General features: G+C 32.4%; 1 protein-coding gene across 3 annotated transcripts in view; it reads left to right on the top strand.

The window, feature by feature from the left end:
- The window catches only part of LOC145242631 (uncharacterized), a 110,586-nt gene that overhangs the window by 31,453 nt on the left and 56,633 nt on the right, over nt 1-22,500 (top strand). For 2 of the 3 annotated variants that reach the window (XM_080105751.1, XM_080105750.1), the window contains 5 exons: nt 505-528; nt 13,182-13,247; nt 19,055-19,105; nt 20,519-20,578; nt 21,597-21,659. In XM_080105751.1, coding sequence (XP_079961877.1) covers nt 505-528; nt 13,182-13,247; nt 19,055-19,105; nt 20,519-20,578; nt 21,597-21,659 — 264 coding nt within the window. The remainder of the gene's footprint in view (nt 1-504; nt 529-13,181; nt 13,248-19,054; nt 19,106-20,518; nt 20,579-21,596; nt 21,660-22,500) is intronic. The other variant, XM_080105752.1, reaches the window with a different exon arrangement.

Raw genomic sequence — 22,500 nt, 5'->3', positions numbered from 1 at the left:
CTCTGCTAACCTCTTGTCCACGATGCATTCTTTTCACGCGTGAAATCTCTCTAACATAATTAAACTAAAAACATCCTCACTTGCATGGAAGGAGACACGTTCATAATTTCTTATGTAACAAAGTAGAGGTTCAAATATATCTATATGTGTATATAAAAATGAATTTGATGTTAAGCCGGTTTTCTTTAATACGGGGTTTATTATGTTGTAGGACAAGGGTTTTTAGTATTTCCCATTCCTCGGTGTTTTAATGGCGTGTAACTTTGTTAAAACTCAATTTATTTCAATCTTTAAATATTACGTCATATATTAAAAGTTGACCCATCATCAGTTTAGTTTTAATGAGATTCCAGATGACATAAAGGTCATGTCACACAAATAACCAATATAAACAACTGCATTATGTCTACATTCACCTTTTTACTACCAAGCAATATACAACAAATTAATTATGAAAGCAATTTATTATTTATTTACATTTTCGTGATTTATTTTTCCTTGCAGAATCCGAACCTGAAGATGTTGTCGGTAGGTAAAGGCAATTTTTACTTTACTGTTTTATTTCTTTCATAATAGTAACTTGTTTATATATACACACAGGCGGCGGCAAAAAGAAAATCCGCACTTGCAATTTTTTCAAAAACTGCAAATTTAAGCTAAATTTAATGTAGCTGTTTAAACAAACTATATCTCATCTGATTGGCCTTTTATTCTTCTATAATTTTACCTGTTCATATTTGGCTTTAAATTGAAATATTCTAGTGTTCATTAAAAAAAACAACTTTAAATTGAGGAGGCAAAAAGAAAGTCCGCATAATGGAAAATTGTTATTTAAATGTAACTTTAGGACATTAATGCAACAAAAATACAACAGGAACACAATGAACTTGTAAATATTTAGTAGCATATCCCTTCTGCAATTTGACAGCCTGCAACCTTTTGGGAATTCCTTCAATTAGACTGCAGCAATACTCCGGGGGAAAGGGCATCTCACTTTTCTTTAATTTTTGTCCAAAGTTCTTCCAAATTTGAAATTTTATCATTGCGTAGCTGTTGCTTGATTTAATGCCATACGTTTTCGATAGAATTGAGGTCTGGAGATTGTGCAGGCCAATCCAAACACGGAATACCATGCTCTTCCAGGAACCCCTTGACATTGCCAGCTGTGCGAATAGGAGCATTATTCTGCATGAAGACAGGATTATCATCCAAATTCCGACCAAAGTAGGGTAGAAAATGCTCAGTCAACATATTAATGTAATTGGTCGAATTAATTCGACCTTGCAAGCGAGCTATAAGCCCTGGACCATTGGTACTAATAATGCCCCACACCAAAACTGAACCTCCACCACCTTGCAGCGTTGAAACTGGGCACCTAGGATTAAATTCTTTGTCTTTCCTCCGACGGGCGTACTGCCTACCATCACTGCCTAGCCTATTGAACTTGCTTTCGTCGCTAAAAAGCACTTTTGGCCAATATGAAGAATCATGAGCCTCATTGCATCTGACGAAGTTCAAACGGCGCTTTGTGTTCTTTACAGAAATCATCGGCTTGCGTCTTACTACATATCCTCGCAAATTAAATCCCTTTAATCTGTTCTTGATAGTAGAAAGAGAACACTTTTTTACAAGATTGCACTGTTGTTGGATTTGAGGAGCCGTTTCAAATTTGTTTCTTAGACTGCGAATCTTGATAGCATTGTCTTCCCTGTTAGAAGTAACTCTAGTACGATCAGATTTAGGGGCATCGCCAACACTGCCGGTGTTCTGGTGCTTTTGCACAGTCTTTCGTACCGTTTTCTCATCACATTTCAATCTGTGACGATTTCTTGATTGGATAAGCGAGAAAGGTTGAGATTAATGAGCTCCTGACAATCACTAAGAGAAAGTCGTGGCATATGGACTCAATATTACGTTGTATAACCTGGAACAACAACAATTACGATTAGAGATGTAGACGTAGGTTGCTTGGGCATGGATCAAACGTTTTCATTTCATTTGAGCCCAAAACAATAGATGTTAAGGGGTCAAAATTGGGGCTAAAGTTTAAAAACATTGATCTCCGGTGTCTCTACTAAATTACTCAGCCAATTGTTGGTTTAAACATTTGAAAATTTACATTAAGTGTATTCAGACATAGGACAAGCTGTTTAATCGGATTTGGGCCGAAAATTCGGTCAAGTTCAAAAGATTTTACTTTTGCGGTCTTTAACAAACTATTTAGCCAATTTTGGTTTTAAACATTTGAAATTTTGCATAAAGGGTATTCAGATATGCAGCAAGCTCTTTCGTCAGTTTTGCAGCGAAGATTTGGCTTCCAAGAGGTCAAAGTTGAAAGAGTTGACCTTTGCAGACTCCACCAAACTCCTCCGCCAATTTTAGGATTAAACACTTGAAATTTTAAATGTAGATTACCTGGACATGAGTCAAACATTTTAATATATATATATATATATATATATATATATATATATATATATATATATATATATATATATATATATATATGCACATAAAGTTATGAACAGTACATAGGGCCCGAGTAAATCTGTTGGTAATAGATAAAAAATGTTTTCATGTGTCGAAGTAGTTTGTAAAAGATGCAGTATATTTTTAAGAAAAAAAAACACAATAAGAAAGCCAAAAATATTAGATTCAGTAGAAAATTTTAAACGTCAAAATATCCGCATTACTTATTTTTATCAAACTATTGTTCTCAGCTTGAGTTTTATTTGTGCAACGTTTCGGTCGGTTTAGCCCTTGACCGCCTTCAGCCATGTTAGCTTTTGTCTTGGAAAAGAAACTGAGAAAAGTTACTGGCTCCATAGATATTTTCGTATTTTTGGAGTTAGCCTCTGTTTTATGGCTGCGGTTTCATATGTTTGAAAAAAATTGGGTGACAAAGAGGAGGCAACTCCAATAAAGATCAACAGGGGATTATCTTCTTTCTACTGCCGAAATTTTAAGGGTATACAATGTTTGTTTGTTTTTTTGTTTTTTTTTATAATTAGAGGCTCTCAAATTTCTAAGATTGGTATGTTTAATACTATTTCTATTTTAGCATATGTGCGGCTTCTTTAAGTCGTCTGACATTTCAACTTGCATCCCTGTCAATTAATTTTGACCTCGTTCCACAAAGTGAAGTTGTATCCACGGAGCCAGTAACTTTTTATCTTTTCTCTACTTGATCAATTTATGTGATTTTTAGAATATGACATGTTCATTCCATGACGAATACGTACATTATATATATATATATATATATATATATATATATATATATATATATATATATATATATATATATATATATATATTGCATTTATTTTTTTTTTAACTAGGAATAATTCTAAATAAGTGCCCAAAGTCCACTTTCTAATTGTAATTTATTCTCAGACAGGAAAAACTTATCAACTCTTCCTACCCATAATAATGACTAATATTTATCTCGCTAACGTGTAATTATCTTAAGATAAAATATATTTAATTCTAGATTCTAGCTTCCGGCGTCTTAGTCGACTAATTACGTCACCAATCAATAACAACAATTCCTTTCACTTCAGCCTCGTTTTAGTTTGTTCGAAAAATTAATGAACTTAAACTCGATAATGATAATTAAGTCTATTTTATTGCCAGGCGCCGATTTCAGATGATTCGAAGAAACAATGAATTCAGACACGAATTAGACACTTCAAAACTAATTATACAAAACGGAATGCAAGCGAGCCTTCCACTTTCGAAACAAAACTCCCCAAGACATTTTTTGTCTTCCTTTTTACATTATGAAATAGACGTCGTGTTGAAATTATTATTTGTACTCACTAGGAGTTCTTACATAGATTATCATTAAACCTTGCTCACTGACAACAGCCAGTGGTATTCCCTGGAGTTTGAGTGACAACAAGTCTCCCCAGATTGCCAGCACTCTTCACCTCTTTCGATAACCTTTGCAAATGAATTTGCGTCACCGCAATAATCGTTTGCCATTGATTTCTCGCTGGCAATTACAATTGGTCCTCACTGGAATTTGGGTGGCAGTAAGCCTCTCCACGGTCCCAGTCTCCTTTGCACCTATTCAGTGGACGTCTGGTTAGTGCTTTCACTCCTTGATCTTGCCATTTTCCTTGACACTTCGACTATTCAGTGTGGTGCCAGCCGAGGCCAGCGCTATATATATTTAGGGGTGGAGTAAACTTTTTAGGAACAGAATTCAACCATTTCAAGGGGCGAGAATTTTTTATTATTATTATTATTATTATTATTATTATTATTACTACTACTATTCACTAGGAGTTTTCACGCAGACTATCATGAAATAATTTTCTTTGAGAACAGCTTGTGGCGTTCCTTGAAATCTGAATGATAACAAGTCTTCCCAGATTTTCAGTACTCACCACCTCTTACGATAACTTTTGCAAATTAGTTTGTATTATCACAATAACCGTTTACCATTGATTTCTCGTTGTTAGCGATCGTTAGTCTTCACTAGAATTTAGGTGGTAATAAGCCTATTCAAGGCCCCAGTCGTCTCTGCACTCATCCAGTGGAGGTGTGGTTAGTGCTTTCTCTCCTCGGTCTTTCCCTCTTCCTCAATTATTTAGTGTGGCGACAGTTTATGCCGACACTAGATTTTTTTTTTACAATTATATAGTTTAAGTTTTCATGATTCCATATGGGTTTCATTGTGTTTTACACCTGTAGCAGTTTCTATATGTCCGGTTCATGTATGTTAGTTTTCATATTCAAAGGGTTTCCTGCCGTATTCGTTTTTGTTATCCGTTGTATTTTCTCAACCATCCCTCTAATTCTAATCTATCCCAATCCTTTTTCAATTTTTACTATTAATGGTATTATTTTGACTTTATTCATCTTCTATATCCGTTTGAGCTCTCTAGCCAGTTCCACGTATTTCTCCTTGATATTCCCTCCATGGTTTGATGGAACGGCAAAATCTACGATCTGGCAGGAATTTTCTGTCTTGTTAACTATTATGATATCCGATCTTTTTGCTTGTATGGGGTTATGTGTTTGTATATTCATGTCCCATAGGATTTTATAACGTTGGTTGCTTGATTAGCAGCACGCACGTTTCTATACCGATTTCCGTTCGGATATCCTAACTGAAGATTCTGCTTGTATTTATTAGCGTCTCTAGTTCCATCTTAGTTTTGCAAACAATTTCATGTCATCCATGTACATTAGGTGGTTTATTCTTTTATCTGTATTAATGAACTTGTATCCAACTTGGCATTTCCTTAATACATTCTTAAGGGGCATCATAACTATGATGAATAGTAGTGGTGATAGGGAATCACCTCATAACAATACTTTTTGTATTTTAATCTCAGTTATGTATCGTCCATCAGGAGTCAGTACAAGTCTCCATTGCATTTTCAATTAAATTGATAGTCTTTTATGGTATTTTGTACATCCTCAAGCGTTCTATAATCCATGCTTTAGGGAGCCTGTCTTGTAGTCGATTCATGTCATGGCTTTTTTCTTTTTCTACTTTTTACTTCCTTCAGAATCTTTTGGTTCATGCGGTCATCATTTTTCTTTTTGGCATCATTTCTGTTCCTCGGGGAGTAGTCCGTAATTATGAAGGGAGTGGTAAATTTATTCCCTCGGTTGTGCTGTTAGTATTCCCACATTATAGGCAAAAGTTATATGCCTGTAGTTTCGTGGGGGGGATCATTTTCCTATGTCTTTTTTTGCACCAGTGTGGTTCTACATTTTGTCATCAACTTTGACACGCCTGCTTCATGAATTCGTCTTTGCAGGTTCTGAATTAGCCTTTCGTGTAATGACGTGATTTAAAAAAAAACGTATGCGTGTATTCCGTCGTGACCTGGTGCTCTCCAGTTTACCATTTTTCATAGAGTTGTCTTGAGGGTTTTAATACTGATTCTTAGATTTGCTGTAAATCTACTTTCGTGTCTTTAAGCCATTCAGCATTTCTATTGTGGTATTGTCGCTTCTCCCATGTCTTATTCCAGTAGTGTTTTGTTTCTGTTGGGTCCGATTGTTCTGTTTTTTGTTTTTCCTTCATTTACATTTTGATAGAATTAGCTTCCATTATTTTTAAAGGCCCTGTTTTGCTTTCACTGTTCCGATGTGTATCTGTATCGTCTTAATCTCTCTTAAAACGATACAGAGGCTTATTATTATTATTATTATTATTATTATTATTATTATTATTATTATTATTATTATTAACTAGGAGATTTCACACACGCCATCATCAAACGTTTCTCTCTGAGAACAATTTGTGGTGTTCCTTGGAGTCTGTGTGACAAGAAGTTTCCTAAGATTTCCAGTATTCTCCACCGCTTTCGATAACCTTCTCAAATTAATTTGTATTTTATTAGCCGCCGTTTACCATTGATTTCTCGTTGGTAGCGACTATTGATCTTCACTAGGATTTAGGTAGCAATAAGCCTCCTCACGGTCCCAGTCCTTTTCGCACTCATCTAGTGGAGGTCTAGTTAGTGCTTACTCTTCTCGGTCTTTCCTCACTTATTTGGTGTAGCGTCAGCTTATGCTAAAACTATAAATTTGGGTGGGGGTGGGGGCTTCCAATTATATAGTTCCAGTTTTCATGATTCCGTGTGTGGTTTATTTGTGTTTTACCTTTGTGTCAGTTTCTATATGCTCTGCTGATGTGCATTAGTCTCCATATTCAAGGGATTTCTTAAATATTTCAGCTGTTTTCATTATTGTTATGCATTGTATCTTCTCGGCCATCCTTCTGATTCCAATCTCATTCTTTTATGTTTCTAAATTTCGGGATCGTTCTTAGTGCTCTAATCGGTGCTATCTTGACTTTCTTCATCTTTTATATCCCTTTCAGCTTTCTAGCATATTTGTCCCACTTCTCCATCTCGTTAATATTCGCTCTATGGTCTGCTGGACGGTAAAATATACGATCTGGCAAGATTTTTATTTCTTGTTAACTATCATGACATCCGGTTTTCTTGTTTGTATGAGATTATCTGTTTGCATATTCATGTCCCATAGGATTTGGACTTTCGTTTTCAAGTACTGCTGCCAGTTTGTGCTTGTGCCATTTGCCAGTGTTGTTGATGCAGTTGCCCGCATAATTTTAAGAATTTTCTATAAATACTATTATCGCATGTTTATTTCAGAATTTTCGACTTCCTTTGCTCGAGCTCGTTTGACGTTTTGGTCTAGTGAACTTTAGATCCTCTACTTCTTTTGGAATAATTTATGTAACAGTTATGATTGTCTACCAAAATCTTTTACTAACTGACGTGTTCTACAAGCGCCATCCCCATTGCAAATTTCATGTAAGAAAGTATTTTTCCACCATGTATATCCTCTTTTGTGAAAGGCATGTAAGTGGTGAGATACAAATACGAAGAAATAAATGGATGAAAACGATTCTGTAGAGCTTAAAGATATAAAATTATTAAAAACAATTTTACAACTGAAAGAAAAAGAATGCAATCGTATGTCACAAAGCCGATTTTGCGCGAATCCTCTATCTTGAATGTTGGAAATATATTTTCATATTTTTTTTTTTTTTTTTGTAATGTCATTCTTGCTCTGATTCAAGGTTTCTGATGTCGGAGTCTTACTGATAAAGGAAAGATATCATCGTACTCATGATTGGATGAGTAATATTATCTCCATTTATTTGATGGATTAATTTCATTTATAAAATATGCATTCATAACGACAATGTCGTAGGATTAATCTATTAAGATCCTTTATTATCTGGACCCTAACATCAAAACGCTTACTACCAAAGCATTTTATGCACGACAGCTAGATAATCACGTAAAATTATGAAAAGAGGAAATTCGTGGTTTTCAACATAACTTATACCAACATGTGTATGTATGTATGTATGTATGTATGTATGTATGTATGTATGTATGTATGTGATTTGCCTCGTTGATAGTATTTTAAAGTTAAAAATTGAAAACGTTAAAAAAGCCAACAAATGTGAGTTTTTTAGGAATGTATGTTTAAATAAAAATGTTGGATTTGCAAAGAAACCCTCTTCAGGTAGAAATGTATTAAAGTGTTTTCTTCTTCTTTTTCTTCTTTTTCTTCTTCTTCTTCATCGTCCCGTTTTGCCGGTCACGAGTCTCAGATGTAATATATATATATATATATATATATATATATATATATATATATATATACATATATATATATATATACCAACAAATATGTATGTATATATGCGTATGTATACATCTGTGTATATATATATGTATATATATGTATATATGTATATATGCGTATATATGTGTGTGTATATATATGTATATATATGTATATATGTGTATATATGTATTTATGTATATATATCTATATATGTATGTGTAGATGTAATTATGTATGTGTGTATATATGTATCTATATATATGTGTATATATGTATGTATATATCTGTGTATACATGTATCTATACATATATATGTATGTGTATGTGTGTATGCGTATATATATGTGTATATGTATATATGCATGTGTATGTATATATGTATATGTATATATGCAATTATCTGAATGTATATATATATATATATATATATATATATATATATCCTTTATATATACCCGAATACGATATCCAGCATGTTAAAAATATACCATTTGTTGTAAAAATCTAATAGATAAACATCTGAAGAAGTTGGTGGATGCAGGATATTTATATGGAAACATAAATCGTAAAATTGCCAACTCATTAATGAAACAGCTGGAATGGGAAAAATCCAGTAAATAAACGAAGGTTATAAAAAAGAAAACGCGAGTCTTTGAATTTTCAACAAAAATTTGCACTATATATATATATATATATATATATATATATATATATATATATATATAGATAGATAGATAGATAGATAGATAGACAGAGAGTGTTTGAAGCTTCTCGTGATCATAGCCATAATTCGCCTCCATCTCTTCATTAACTCCAACCCACTAATCCTTTGAAGTATCCCGTCGTTTAGTAATAGAAAAATACAATATTTATGCGAAATGTTTAGACGCATTAATGTTTCTGCCGTGAACATTCTGACTCTCTATATAGAATCGAAAAATCAAAAAATCAAAAAAATCTTACGATTTGTATTGTATTGTTATCAAGTGGAACAATGGCTTACCATAAAATTACTAATATTTTCATTCCACTCTTTTTTTTCTGTGTGTGTTCTGTTACTTTTCTATCTGACATTTTTATAGTCATAAAAAGCCGAACTACTAAAATAAAAACGATCAGCAAAAACACGTTTAACAAAACACAATCTTCTATCCGGAATTCTGAACGACAAAGACAAGTAATCGTCCACTTACGACCTATTCAACGTTTGACTTCTTGTGACCATGAAGGATTTTCCACGGCATCATCCCTCACGTAACGCACGTTAGGGATGCTGCTAAACTTAATCACTCGTAAATGTGTCAGACATTTTTAATTACATATCTTTTAGCGGGGAAGGCTTCTATCTTTTCATGACCAACGCTCTGATCACCGCTTGGTCCAAATTCAAATGAACGACTCTCTGTTTTTGATCAGCTTTTGGATCGCGTCTTTACTCCTGATCTAAAATGGACGGCTCACATCAAATCATTTGACAAGACCAGTGTTAAAAATGTTTACATCTTTCCACCGCTCTCACACCCGACACAATCTACTATAAAAACTAAATGCATCTTAAGACTGAGTACTCTTGCAACATGATGGCATGGGGCTGTTAAGAGCAAGGAGAGGCCCAAGATTGATTAGAAGCAATGCCGAGATAAGTGGAAAGCACATACAGCACCTGGAATTTCTCAAATTGTCAACCAGTTTAGTACTGACCAGAATCAACGTTGCTTAAGTTCGGTGATCTAACGGGAACCATATATATGCCTTATATATTCTTGACATGCGTGCAAATAAAAAACGCACATACGTATCAAAGTAATTGTTAGATCTTAAGGAAATCATCTCCAATATGTATTAGAATATGGTCAGAGAAGGATTTAATGCTAACAAGAATAAAAAAAAAATGTTTTTAACAACTTTAAGAAATATTTCCAAATGTCGATGAGCATGACTTAGAGTTCGACGTTCAAACTCTTCAATCTAACATTTACAGGGAACAAGGATTGGAATAAATACAACGATACTGCCAAGTCTGCTACAAAGAAGGCGAGCTCCTTTTACCAAGCTAGAAAACTTTTCCCATCTGCCATTATCTTATATCTCTACAAAGCCACTATTCGCCCATGCAAGTATTGTTACTATATCTAGGCTGGTGCTCCAACCATTAGTCTCTCCTTCTTGAGTCTATCACTCCATGGGTTCGGCAGTGACTACCATCCCTTTGCTTTGTTTTACGGAACGGGCTTTGATGAATTTACTGCACCTGTACTCCTTCGATGTAAATATTGACGATCGATCCGACCACCACCCTTCTTGCAGTGACACCAATTTAATGAAACCAACTCCTATTCAACAAGCCCTACACTTGCAGATGCGGAGTGATATTTCCGATATTAGTATAAGGTTAGATTACAGAAGAAATGAGGTAAGTCTACGTCTAGTTAGCAAATATTTTTTATGTAATAATTAACCGAAATCGGAATCGGAAATCGTAAAAATCGGAACTTTTAGGAGTATCGGAATCTGAAATTTTTTTTCCTATTTTCTGATGCCAAAAACAATATTTTTAATTGTCTCTTTTTTTTTGTCGCATACAGAATTTTCCACTGCACGAAGTAAAAGTAAAATGATAAACATTTATTGATTTATTACTAAAATCTGTAGATCATCTCTACAAGTGTGTATTTTTTTACGATAATCTCCTACAAGTGTGTATTTTTTTAACGATAATCTCCTACAAGTGTGTATTTTTTTAACGATAATCTCCTACAAGTGTGTATTTTTTTACGATAATCTCCTACAAGTGTGTATTTTTTTACGATAATCTCCTACAAGTGTGTATTTTTTTACGATAATCTCCTACAAGTGTGTATTTTTTAACGATAATCTCCTACAAGTGTGTATTTTTTTTACGATAATCTCCTAGAGGTATGTATTTTTTTAACGATAATCTCCTACAAGTGTGTATTTTTTTAACGATAATCTCCTACAAGTGTGTATTTTTTTACGATAATCTCCTACAAGTGTGTATTTTTTTTACGATAATCTCCTAGAGGTATGTATTTTTTTAACGATAATCTCCTACAAGTGTGTATTTTTTTAACGATAATCTCCTACAAGTGTGTATTTTTTTTACGATAATCTCCTACAAGTGTGTATTTTTTTACGATAATCTCCTAGAGGTATGTATTTTTTTTACGATAATCTCCTACAAGTGTGTATTTTTTTAACGATAATCTCCTACAAGTGTGTATTTTTTTAACGATAATCTCCTACAAGTGTGTATTTTTTTAACGATAATCTCCTACAAGTGTGTATTTTTTTTACGATAATCTCCTAGAGGTATGTATTTTTTTTACGATAATCTCCTACAAGTGTGTATTTTTTTAACGATAATCTCCTACAAGTGTGTATTTTTTTAACGATAATCTCCTACAAGTGTGTATTTTTTTTACGATAATCTCCTACAAGTGTGTATTTTTTTTTACGATAATCTCCTAGAGGTATGTATTTTTTTTACGATAATCTCCTACAAGTGTGTATTTTTTTAACGATAATCTCCTACAAGTGTGTATTTTTTTACGATAATCTCCTACAAGTGTGTATTTTTTTACGATAATCTCCTACAAGTGTGTATTTTTTTACGATAATCTCCTACAAGTGTGTATTTTTTTAACGATAATCTCCTACAAGTGTGTATTTTTTTTACGATAATCTCCTAGAGGTATGTATTTTTTTAACGATAATCTCCTACAAGTGTGTATTTTTTTAACGATAATCTCCTACAAGTGTGTATTTTTTTACGATAATCTCCTACAAGTGTGTATTTTTTTTACGATAATCTCCTAGAGGTATGTATTTTTTTAACGATAATCTCCTACAAGTGTGTATTTTTTTAACGATAATCTCCTACAAGTGTGTATTTTTTTTACGATAATCTCCTACAAGTGTGTATTTTTTTACGATAATCTCCTAGAGGTATGTATTTTTTTACGATAATCTCCTACAAGTGTGTATTTTTTTAACGATAATCTCCTACAAGTGTGTATTTTTTTAACGATAATCTCCTACAAGTGTGTATTTTTTTAACGATAATCTCCTACAAGTGTGTATTTTTTTTACGATAATCTCCTACAAGTGTGTATTTTTTTTTACGATAATCTCCTAGAGGTATGTATTTTTTTTACGATAATCTCCTACAAGTGTGTATTTTTTTAACGATAATCTCCTACAAGTGTGTATTTTTTTTACGATAATCTCCTACAAGTGTGTATTTTTTTACGATAATCTCCTACAAGTGTGTATTTTTTTTACGATAATCTCCTAGAGGTATGTATTTTTTTTACGATAATCTCCTACAAGTGTGTATTTTTTTTAACGATAATCGCCTACAAGTGTGTATTTTTTAACGATAATCGCCTACAAGTGTGTATTTTTTAACGATAATCGCCTACAAGTGTGTATTTTTTAACGATAATCGCCTACAAGTGTGTATTTTTTTTAACGATAATCTCCTACAAGTGTGTATTTTTTTTAACGATAATCGCCTACAAGTGTGTATTTTTTAACGATAATCGCCTACGAGTGTGTATTTTTTTTAACGATAATCGCCTACAAGTGTGTATTTTTTAACGATAATCTCCTACAAGCGTGTATTTTTTAACAATCATCTTCTACAAGTGTGTATTTTTTAACGATAATCGCCTACGAGTGTATTTTTTACGATCATCTTCTACAAGTGTGTATTTTTTATGTTTGAAAAGAAAATATTTGCACATTTACGGTGATTGCGAAAAAAAGAACTTTATAGTTAAATATTTAGAGATTTATAAAGAATGAGAATCAGTAATTGTACCAGAATCTGGAATTTAGTAAGGAAATGGTATTTTTTTTTTTACAAAAGAATCACCACTAGAGGATAAGGGTTAAACGTTGTATGCGATTCGGGAAAAAATAGTGGAATCGTCCCATCACTACTAGTAATCAAAATCGGATATTTGTAAATGTAGTTTGCTTATTGCCATGTTACATTCTTCATTTTCTATTTCTGTTTGCAGTTCAATTGCAGGCGATGCCGATTAATTTTGATTTTGATAACGTCATTCCTGCCGGAATTCAAAGAGGTGACAATTTTTCTCTTGTTCTCTTTTATATTTTACTATATATCATCATGCAAAATACATTTAGCTAAATATCAAAGCAAAGAATCTGTTCGTATACATTTAGATAATACGCATTTATCAAGAAATTTAAAAATATTTACTTTTTCAATTTTATGAAATATAAATTAACCAACCAATGCCGAATCCCGATCAAATCTGTGTCTAGTAATCTCTCTCTCTCTCTCTCTCTCTCTCTCTCTCTCTCTCTCTCTCATATGCACACACTTACAAACACATATATTATAATTAATATATATATATTATAATTAATAACATATAGACAATTTCCCTGTCTATAATAAAACATTATAGCAGTACAAACACAGACAGCAAATATAAATTCGATACGTGATATTGGTTTTGCGAATATTATCAGTTGATTTTATTCATTATCATAAATTCATATAACGTTTCTGAGGAGAGTGATTCTCCCTAACCAAGTCAGATTTATAGGTGATAATAGGATACTTACTCGGTCATTATTTTCTCCTCTTACTCTGCTCAACGAGACCGGGCGCTTTGATAAATTTGCCACATTTTTCATATCCGCACCGCCCGTGTTTACATTCTTATTACATTTAACATTTATTAATTGCGGTTTTTATCAAACTCAACTGTCAAAGTTTGGTATCCAGATTTGAAATTTAATATACAGAATATTTGTTTTTGTGGAACAAATTCGGTTTGGTTTTTAGCCGGTAAAATAGCTGTTAATAGATCAAAATTAAAAAAAGGGCTTTGGCGGGCATAAGTTGACTTAAAGTGCACTACTTCTAGGCATACGCAAATATACATTTATACGTTAAAATCGGCTAAATTTTATCGTCTGCTTATCTATCTGACGATACCTCGAATGGTAACGACTAAGGTTGGAGCGTTGAATGTTTTTGTTTTTATCTTGTTTTTATAGTGCTGTGGCACTCAAGTATTTCTTTTACTTTTGAAATCACTACTATATATGGGGCACAATATAATGATGAATAGCGAATTTGCTCTATAATAATAATAATAATAAGAAGAAGAAGAAGAAGAAGAAGAAACTGCATAAATTAAAATATTATATATATATATATATATATATATATACGACTGTCGTTCCAAAAGTAAGGTTACCGATTTTTAACTAAAAAACTAAAACATTGAAGAGCTACAAAGACGAGAGTGGTGCCATTAAAACGAGCGACCTTTTGTACTCCAAAACGTATTTTTCTACATAGTTACAATTATTCTTAATGCACTTTCACCAGCTTCTTTTGATGCCTTAGTCCTAAATGTGCTGAGCGCGCTTTATCATTCACATCTATGCATCTCTGTCGCCATTCTGAAATCAATGAACCCATCTCCAACTGTGATGATATAAACTGTATCGGCTTCGTAAACGTTCAACTGACGGCGGTGAATATTGATCAGTTCATTTTCCTGCATGAAGGTAGTCAATGACCGATCTTTGCTTCTGACGTATGTCAATATCTGCAACACAGAGATAAAACTTTCAGGTCATGGATGCATAAGTTCAGTCACCATAACAATGTCATTTGCAATCCCCTCTGATCCATTCAGGTGGAAAATATATCATGATGAATAATTGAATAATCACGATTAAAAATAAGAAGAAATCCAACACCCAACAAGATCTGTATCGAGGGATTCTTTAAAAGAAAAAAAAACACGAAGGGAAACTATCTATATTTAAAATAAAAACTGTGTTGTGGTGCTTATACAATGGAGAAATATCTTAGAGACTAATCGTGTCTAAATCTAATATACAAACCGTCTGTTTACAAAGAAAGGGTCGTTTTAAATCAACGTGCATAGTCTCCAAGATCTTTAAATAATATTTCGAATGAGCATGACCCAGGCTGAACAACAAGTCTATGCTAAAATTCGTTGCGCGTGCCGGATTTTTAAGCAAATGGCCAGTTATAGAGGACCTATATGTATTATTTAACACATCCGTTGATCGGTAGGCCCCATTCTTAATTTTACTAGGTATGTGTTGTTGGATTTTATTGTCCAATTTCAACGTTGTCCTACCCATGTAGTCAGTATAACAACCGCACTTAAATTGATAAATAACATTATTATTATTATTATTATTATTATTATTATTATTATTATTATTATTATTATTATTATTATTATTATTATTATTATTTTCGTGGTAGAATGTTTTTCGAGAGGACGCCAATAACGGTTTTGTAGAGAACACGATACGTACATTAGAGGCAAATTAGCAATTTCCAACTGCTGAATTGGTTTGTTTAACGAATTTCTCACTTACTTTCCCCAACCAAGGTAAACGAATGTAAGTTGGACATTGAACTATCGTATTAGTTTTTATTTGAGAAAAAATAGTTATGTTCCATTTGATGACTGACTTCATCACATCAAGGTGGTGCTCATTATTGGGCATAGTATAAGTAATAGTTCTTAGGTTTTCATCTAAGTGCTTTCCCTTTTAATAAATCCCCCTTGTTGAGTGAGGGCGAAATCGGTTGGCTGACTTTTTTTACTTTTTATTATGAATAATAATAATTAAAAAAAACAGTCTTACCTTCATAATTGCTATAATTAAATTTTGTCATCCAAAAATCATGAAAAATCTTAAAACTAAGTACTGCAATATAGCGCGGATGCGCGGATGTAAATGCATGAGAAGTGACGTCACCGGTGGAGGATGGGAAAACACTATAAAAAAAAGAAAGACAAAGATCTCGACAGAGACGAGATAACGTTCGAAATCTCGGGAAAGACGCGAAAACGTTTTACACCACGTGGGTTACGTCACGACTGTAACTATGAAGAATTAAATGTCGTTGTATAAACCAAAAAATGTGAGTCGGGGTTATTTCCTGTTCTTTGGTCCATTTGCGACTGAGGCAACAACGTGTATACAAGTGCAACCCAAGTTTAATTAAGAAAATAAACTCTATACTTTTGATTAACAGTTAAAGAAACAAAAACATCATTTTTACATTCTTGTGTGAATAATAATGTATGTTCTCCGTTTATTTTATTTAAAACTAGCAGGCCACCCGGCGTTGCCCGGTCGTAAAATACGCATAAATATTATAATTTAATTAATACAGAAACTGAGGCATGTGCATGCGAATATTGTTTTTTCTAAACAGTTCACTTCTTGTAAGTAAAAAAAAAAAATACCTGATCTGAGATCGAAACCAAAACCTAAAGACAGTGAGTCAAGTACGATAACCATTATACCAGTTCGACACAACTTTTACAAAGTAAAATCTTATACTTAACATAACGAAGCTGTAATGTTTCTCGACCAAACATGCGCAGTCGTGAAACAGCTGACAAACAGATAAAAATTAGACAACCCCACACGTACCAATCTACTAATTTTGACCCCTTAGTAGCCGTTTATTTTCCAGATAAAAATCGAGTATGAATAACCTATATAAAAAATTCTGAATAAAAGGTCTGAATAAATTTCTGAATAAAAGGTCTGAATAAAAGGTCAGAATGACCTATATAAAAATTTCAATTCTGTATAGTAAAATTCGTTGAGTATATAGTTTAAGAAGTCTCTTAACACACACATTCTCACTTTTATAAATATATAGATAAACAAAAAAAAACAAATTTACACTCAGTACATAAAATCGATAATGCATTTATCCATAATTTAGCATTAAATGTTGATAACTTTAAGACCAAATATGTACAATTATGGAGGGAATATTTGTAATTATTTCTTGCTCTGATGAAATTCGTTTCCCAAGGTATGTTGCAATTATATCCGGTTGCCAACTAGTTCTTTGCCGTTGTTTTAAATCTACATTTATTAAAGTAAAATAATAACTAACAACTATTTAATCAATAATATATTCTCTATTCGTATTTATAACTTTTTACAAACGTTCAACAAGATTATCACTTTCGATAGACATCATTTGTTTTTGACTCGAAAAGTAAAATATAACAAATAAATTTTAAAACAGTATATTAAAAAAAAACTCCAAGAACTTAGTTGTCAACTCGATAAAAAAACTTAAAATGGTAACATTTAACGTACAGAAAATTTATTTGTGTATTTTTTTTTACAAGCTAAAATGTGGGAAACATCATCCTAAATTTGTCTTCTCATGAGTTGTCTTCTCCTTAAATTTTGGTTTGGAATTTTGTATTCCACAATTAAATACTTTTTGTATCAGTTATCGCCCCTTTTCATCCCTAAACGTATATTCGCTGAATTGATGAAATTTGCCACAACATTTGTTGAAATTAGTTTTAATAATGCCATGTATAGGCAAATAGATGGTTTATCCATGGGCTCAGTCCTGGGACCGTGAAGAATTTCCGAATTTGAAATTCTCGATTCTCCAGTGGTGAGACTTCCACCTGTTTCTTAGACTAAAATAAGAGACCTAAATGCAAGATTAAATGATCTTGCTCACAGCGAGGCGTCTACACCAATATTCTATTCAGAGTTTAAGTGGTGTAAATGCTCCCATTAAAACTGTACGGCTAAATAATCTTTCAGTGATAGTCATGCAAGATAAAGGTTCAAGGATTGTACTAAATCGCGAAGATTTCGTCGACAAAATGTTAGTCATATTGAATGATACAGAAAAGTTTATCAAATTAAGCCCTGTCGTAGCTTATGGTGCAAGAACTTCCTTAGAAACTAAATTCCAAAACTAATCCTGTTAACACTTCATCGCTAGAATTTTTAATGTAATAAGATGGCACACCCACACGTGACGGAAGTTAGCGTGCAACTGATGCACGAACATAAACTAACCCCTCATTCAATTGTCGAACCATGCATAGACGTATGTTTTGAAGACCAGTTGGGCTGAAAACAATAATAGTAAGAAATATTTATTATGGAGGTGTTTTTTTTTAAGTACAATTTGCTGGTAAAAGGGTTAAATGGGCAAAAAGAAGTTTACTTCATTCAGATATAACCATTAAGAGAAATTTTATCTTAAGTTTTTATCTTAAGTTTTATCTGTCCAAGATTATATGACACTACACAGAACTCATAAAGCGGATAAGATCCATTCTCTTTGTGGTAGGATCATCACAAGTCGAGGTTAAAAGAATGGATTTTCAGTATCTTTCAGCCAGTATTGAAGCATTATAATAAATATTGTTTAAAAGATTTATTTCATATTGCTAAGTTTATTTAAAATTTTAATGTTGCTAATAAATTGTGTTCGTACGATATTAGCATTAATCTGTGTACCTATTTTAGAAACACTAAATAACTGTATTGACTTTTTGTATCAGTTATCGCCTCTTTTCATCCCTAAACGTATATTCGCTGAAGTGATGAAATTTGCCACATTTGTTGAAATTAGTTTTAATAATGCCATGTATAGGCAAATAGATAGTTTATCCATGGGCTCAGTCCTGGGACCAATAAAGCCCATAATTTTTCATGTGACTCTTCCAGACTATGCCTTAACGTAATTCCTGATTAATTAATAAATTAATCCGTGTTAATTATTTACAACTTCATTTTTATCAACTGTGAATTTAAAAAAAATTCTCTTAAACGTGAAAACCTATTAAAAAAAATAACTATTCCAATTTATATAAAAATATATATACCTATATCTGTTTCTAAAGCAACGCTCACATAGTTCGTTCGTAATTTCTTTCTTTCCTAACACGTCATCTTATTCGACCAATCAGAGACTTTAACCCTTTCCTTCGCCATGTAACATCTCGAATTTCTCTGCGCATATCTTTACATTCTTTCTCGTTTTTTTTTCTTTTACAAAATCTGTACCCAGTCCGTGAAGACCGATCTGTACACCGACCTTTTGCAGGCGTAGAATCTCCAGGTATTTCTATTTTCATTTTCGTTTTAATTATTGAAATTTAATGTGAGCATCAGATGACAATGTTCAATGAAATAAATCCATTTACTTTAACGTAACGATGTGAGAATTTCATGTAAAACAAGTTTCCAAATTCTACGGAAATGTGTGAAACCATTTACGAAGTGTTTGGCGAAATTACTGGATCTAATTAAACAGTATAAGCGTTTGCAGAATTTAATGGCTAGGATTTTATTTCAAAGATGAAAATCTCAAGCTAGCTTTAAAGTTGGACGACATTCGTTTAAAAGTAAACGTTAAACGCGCAATCAAAGCTATGACTGGAAAACTGGGAGATTTCTTGGCAGTTCCAAAAAGGTAATATTCGTCAACATCTAGCTAAAATTATTGTACGGTGCCTAAATGTGTTCAATTTTTAATCTTCAAAAACCTTCAGCTTTTTGCGCATAAAGATTCATGTTGATACGCGTTGCTCGGACTCTTATTTGTTGTTGGGGTCAAGGTCGTCTAGTTCAGTAACTGGAAGTTTTGATATGTCACAGAAAGAAAGGTGTCGACATTTTATTTTAAAATTTACTTCATTTAACTTAAGTAATTTAATCAATCGTACACACGCAAGTGGAGGCTGCTTATAAATTGAATATTTTCTGGAAAATCTTCAACTTTCAAAGGAAATCAGTTCAAACTACTTGCCGCACCAGGAAAAGAAAATCTCCGAACCGTTTTTATTAGGTAAATTAATAGTCTATAGTATAAACTATCAATTAAGTTAATAAAAATAATTTAGTCAGTTGATTTACCTGCCTAAATCATACAGAGTGAATCAGGGGAAACGGATGTTTTGAAGGAATACAAAACTCGGGAAACTGATGTTTAAAAAAAAAAACTCTGCAAGGATAGCGATGAGCGTTCTAAAAACATCCGGTTCCCATGACTCATCCTGTATTTATAATGGTATTTCAACTTTGCATATGGCCGGCGCTTTTACAAAATTTTACAGGAAATATACGCCAGACGTTTTATGTATAATGTAATTAATTATTTTATTTTTCTTTCTTTTTAGTCCAAATCTTGCTGGTTTTTATATACATCTAACTCTACATACACGCCATCACCCGAGAAACGTTTAGCATATTTTTAAAAAATTTAATGAAGATAAATTATATCATAGTTTTACGAGTGATCCCTTTTACGCGTTTTATTTTAAGGTTAATATTTACAAACTGTTTCATATTAGCCGGTTATTATGACTAGACTAAATATTTTTTTAATTTACAAGAAAAACAAAAGAAAATTGCTTAGTAAGAAGTAAAGTTGAATTATTATCTTAAATTTTATTTATATTTGACTTTAGAAAACCCGACAAGATAATTTTATGCTCGCTAAAATACAGTAATTTTGCTTTCGTTTTTGTAGTCAAACTTCAACAACAAGCAATTGACTTTGATCCGAACTTTATTATCCGGGATAAACGAGGTAAGAAAGTGTTTTTCTTCTACCATGTTCAATCTGCACATTTTTATTTGTTTATAAAAACATAATAAGAAAATAAAAACGGACAGAAGTAAGAATGAGTAGGTGAGAGTGATGTTTCAATATTAACAATTTTATATATATATATACACATATACATAAATATATATAGAAAGAGGGTTGTGTTTACTATAATCTTTTTACACAAGTATAAATCATGTAGAGTATCTGCATGAATATAATGACAGGTAATAGTTTACTAAAGATGATGATCCCATGAAAAAACTAATAGGGAATTAATTAAAATGAATGTTTAAAAATATGTAAATCAGCTAAATCTTTTGCAGATAAATGCAATTCTACAACTCATATATAACAAAATTGTATTATCTTTTTAAATAAATAGAAAAGGGTGTTTAATATGAATATCAATACACTGAACTGAACTAAATTTATAGAAGTATATATATATATATATATATATATATATATATATATATATATGAAATTTGGGGGGTACAGTATTTTATTTTAGCTAAATACAGGCCAATCAACGTGATGATTAAAAAAAGTGAAAATAAAGGTTAGCTAACCAGGTTTCGTTCCTTGTTCAACAGAGTTAAATCGATGAAAATACGATTAAAAAAATGGTCATGGATATGGCTGGGGTGTATATATATATATATATATATATATATATATATATATATATATATATATATATATATATATATATATATATATATATAGAGAGAGAGAGAGAGAGAGAGAGAGAGAGAGAGAGAGAGAGAGAGAGAGATGACCACCATCAATATTGTAAATAGTTGTATGATAATTTCTTAGGACCTTATTTCATCTTTTTCATGTGACTTTTCTTAGCTTCCCCTTTACTGCTGATTACTGTAAACACGTGATCTCATCCGACTAATCAGAGACTTCGACCTTTATCTTTGCCATGTAAAATCTTCTCAAATTTCTCTGCGCATATTTTTACATTCCTTCTCATGTTTTTTTTTCCAAGCTCTCTACTCAATCCGTAAAGACCGATCTGTCCACCGACCTTTTGCAGGCGTAGAATCTCCAGGTATTTCTATTTTCATCTTCGTTTTTGAATTATTGAAATTTAATGTGAGCATCAGATGACATATTTCGATGTTCAAGGAAATAAATCCATTAACTCAAACTTAACGATGTGAGAATTTGATGTACAACGGGTTTCCAAATTCTACAGAATTGTGTGAAACCATTTATGAAGTATATTTTACTTAATTGGAATTCTTATTGAGATGAGTATTATTTATTTATTCCGCAATAAATAAATTATTAATAATACTCATCTCAATAAACATTCCAATTAATTAAGTAAAATATACCATTAGATTCGGACCCGACAATGGAAGATAGATAATAAATAAACCTGGATTTATAAGACCAAAAAATCCGACGTTGATCGCACGTCGAGACCCGAGGCGGAGTGGATAGAGACGTTGAATATTTTCAATTCCAAGTGAGCATTGAAGATAGTGGTTTCAATCCCACCTAAAGCCGACCAGAAGCATAGTTGGCAAAAACGTGGTAAGACGACAAACAACTATGGAAGGCAGTACTTGCTGAGAATGCAGTTACGAGATTCGGAATTTCTATCCCGACGGAGGCCAGAGGAATAGTTGGCCAAAATGTCGTGAAACAAAAACTAAAAGGTTAGCAAAATTGCGGATTCAACAGGATAAGCGTTTGCAAAATTTAATGAAGATAACTTATATCATAGTTTTACGAGTCACCCCTTTTATGCGTTTTATATTAAGGTGAATATTTAAAAACTGTTTCATATTATCATTTATTGTGACCAGACTAAATATTCTTTTAATTTAAAAGAAAAACAAACAAAAATTGCTTAGTAAGAAGTAAAGTTCAATGTCATATTT

The sequence above is a fragment of the Euprymna scolopes genome, chromosome 21 (genome assembly GCF_053919585.1).
Source record: "Euprymna scolopes isolate OS-2025 chromosome 21, ASM5391958v1, whole genome shotgun sequence".
Classification (NCBI taxonomy): domain Eukaryota; kingdom Metazoa; phylum Mollusca; class Cephalopoda; order Sepiida; family Sepiolidae; genus Euprymna; species Euprymna scolopes.
Note: the sequence above shows the minus strand (reverse complement) of the source record. Positions and strands in the feature narration are given on the sequence as shown.